The sequence below is a fragment of the Camelina sativa genome, chromosome 7 (assembly GCF_000633955.1).
Source record: "Camelina sativa cultivar DH55 chromosome 7, Cs, whole genome shotgun sequence".
NCBI classification, from domain to species: Eukaryota; Viridiplantae; Streptophyta; class Magnoliopsida; order Brassicales; family Brassicaceae; genus Camelina; species Camelina sativa.
The window spans coordinates 25125498-25128424 of NC_025691.1; the positions used below are offsets into that span (position 1 = coordinate 25125498).

At 37.5% G+C, this 2927-nt stretch overlaps 1 protein-coding gene and 1 long non-coding RNA gene across 3 annotated transcripts in view; one reads left to right on the forward strand and one right to left on the reverse strand.

Annotated features, from left to right (window-relative positions):
* LOC104704928 (auxin efflux carrier component 6-like) overlaps positions 7-2927 on the forward strand; it is a 4716-nt gene continuing 1795 nt past the window's right edge. The window contains exons 1-5 of the mRNA XM_010420933.2: positions 7-245; positions 482-1116; positions 1874-2129; positions 2233-2318; positions 2452-2609. Coding sequence (XP_010419235.2) covers positions 13-245; positions 482-1116; positions 1874-2129; positions 2233-2318; positions 2452-2609 — 1368 coding nt within the window. The 5' untranslated portion in view covers positions 7-12. The remainder of the gene's footprint in view (positions 246-481; positions 1117-1873; positions 2130-2232; positions 2319-2451; positions 2610-2927) is intronic.
* The window catches only part of LOC109125671, a 1560-nt gene continuing 1007 nt past the window's right edge, over positions 2375-2927 (reverse strand). Inside the window, exons 2-3 of one of the 2 annotated variants that reach the window (XR_002032800.1) lie at positions 2687-2853; positions 2375-2595 (exon numbers count right to left, since the gene is read on the reverse strand). This is a non-coding gene — a long non-coding RNA (uncharacterized LOC109125671). Of the gene's footprint in view, positions 2596-2686; positions 2921-2927 lie in introns of those variants that run through there. The other variant, XR_002032799.1, reaches the window with a different exon arrangement.

Sequence of the window (2927 nt, forward strand, 5' to 3'; positions counted from 1 at the left end):
AACCCTTACAAAATGGACACTATGTTCATCCTCGCTGACACTTTGTCCAAAATCTTCGTCTTCGTTTTGCTCTCTCTATGGGCCTTTTTCTTCAAATCCGGTGGTCTTGACTGGCTTATCACTCTCTTCTCAATCGCCACTCTCCCTAACACTCTTGTCATGGGCATCCCTTTGCTTCAAGCCATGTATGGAGATTACACTCAAAACCTCATGGTCCAACTCGTTGTTCTTCAGTGCATCATTTGGTACGTTTCCAAACTTATATCATTAATTAACCTTCTGACTGGTTAGCAAAACCCGCATAATGGTAATTTTGTGATTTCACATCATTTAACTACTCCTTTTGTAAACAAATCAAATGAGTTACACTAGATTGTTTCTATTAATCAAATACTTTTACTAATCCGAGCTTATAGAATAGTTTTATTTTATTTTACTAGTTGAATTATTTAACTATAACCTATGATATGTTTATATATAGGTATACCCTACTACTCTTCCTCTTCGAACTCCGGGCAGCTAGGTTGCTCATCCGAGCCGAGTTTCCGGGTGAAGCAGCCGGGTCAATCGCCAAGATCCAAGTCGACGATGACGTCATCTCCTTGGACGGCATGGATCCGCTCCGTACAGAAACAGAAACCGATGTCAACGGTCGGATCAGGCTAAGGATCCGACGGTCCATATCATCCGTACCGGATTCTGTTATGTCCTCCTCCTTATGTCTAACCCCTCGAGCCTCTAACCTTTCCAACGCCGAGATTTTCTCCGTCAACACTCCTAATAACCGTTTCTTTAGCGGCGGAGGAGGAAGCGGTACGCTTCAGTTTTATAATGGTAATAACGAGATCATGTTTTGTAACGGAGATCTAGGCGCGTTCGGGTTTACTCGACCCGGATACGGTGCAAGTCCTAGGAGGCTCTCTGGTTACGCTTCCTCGGATGCTTACTCGTTGCAGCCAACGCCACGTGCCTCCAACTTTAACGAGCTTGACGTTAACGGAAACGGTACGCCGGTTTGGATGAAATCTCCCGTCGCCGGGAGAATATACCGGCAATCTTCGCCGAAGATGATGTGGGAGTCTGGTCAGAGACATGTAGCTAAGGATCATATCAATGGTACGTTATTCTTTACAAAGATGTGTCGTTTTCGTTTTTCGTAAGCACTGACACGACGCCGTTTGGTCATTTTCGTTCAACTTTTTTGTATCATTAATTTATTTATTGGTTCTTTCCAACTATTTTGATGAATAGAAAAACATTGAGAGACTACATAAAATGCAGCTTTGTCAGATATAAACTTTGCTTTTGTCTTTTATTAAACCAAATCCCTAGGAGTAGACTAATTAGAAATTCAACCTAATTTTACATTAGAAAATGTTATTTAACAAAATCACTAAATCCCAATTAGTCATTTTTATTGATTTTATATTTTGTGTGCATTCTTTTGAATTTTGTTAGGTTTGATTTATTCATTTCGTGTTTTTTTTTAAGCTTAAGATTCTAATAAAACAACATGATGAAGCATGTAAACAAATCGGACCCATCATACCACCCCCAACCTTACTATAATCAATAAAATCACCAAAATGGTCAACATAATGTTGACTTTTTGTTTCCCATGATTTTTCCAATTTTCTCAATGCTATCATTTTCTCCCAGCACGTGTGTAATCATCAGCGAAACCGACGCATGGTTTTATAATTCTTTTCTTATAGCTTTTGTTTGTTTCATACTTTCATTACTAAATTCCGTAACCATCATTAACAAGACGACTTATAGTTAGTTGCTTTGAAAAATACTATATATTAAGTTTTGTCCTAATTAAGTAGTCTGTATTTGCTGACGTGTATACATTATATGATTAATAAATCAGTGCCAGAGAAGGAGATCAGCTTCAGAGACGCACTTAAGGCTGCACCACATACTACGGCAGCCGGTGGTACTGCTTCCATGGAAGAAGGAACCGCTGAAAAAGACACAACTCCGGCGGCTGTTATAGGCAAGCAAGAAATGCCAAGTGCCGCTGTTATGGTGCGACTCATATTAACAGTCGTGGGACGCAAGCTTTCAAGAAACCCTAACACATATTCCAGCCTCTTAGGACTAATCTGGTCACTTATATCCTTCAAGTGAGTAAACAATTACTTAAATCTTTATGTAAAAATCTTATCTATATTCATTGAATTGATTGTTTATAACCTTTATCGTATTCTCTTTAAAAATTGTGAGCAGATGGAATATAGCGATGCCAAGTCTAGTGGCATTCTCGATAAAGATCATTTCAGATGCAGGTCTAGGGATGGCTATGTTTAGTTTAGGTATAACCATGTCCTTATTAAACATTTAAATTTTATTTAAAGTATAGAAAATAATCTGCACCAAATTTTATTATTTCTTATCAAAAAAAAAAAGTATACAATACAGATATTCAACAAATTTTCAAAATTACAGGTCTGTTCATGGCGCTGCAGCCAAAGATGATCGCTTGTGGGACAAAGAAAGCGATAATAGGGATGGTGATCAGGTTCATCTCAGGTCCTCTTTTCATGGCTGCTGCTTCCCTTCTTGTCGGATTGAGAGGTTCTAGGTTACACGCTGCCATCGTACAGGTAAAGGTTTGGTTATACCCAAATATGTTTTATCATTAGAGAGTTTGCCAACTTTAAGTTAGAGATATATATAGTACCATAATATTGTTGGAAGAAAAATACATGTTGATGGAGAGAGAGTGTTTAATAACTTGGAAAAGAATTAGAATTTTCGTAAGGGTAAGGAGATGGTCACAAAAAGACAGAAGGTTATATAGCTTCCAACACTACAAATATCTAACATACTTTAATTATAAATTTAAACCTTTCTACCAATATCTAGTTTTTTATATGTTACAAAAGTATCTAGATATTTGTTAAGATTCAGATATTATTTCG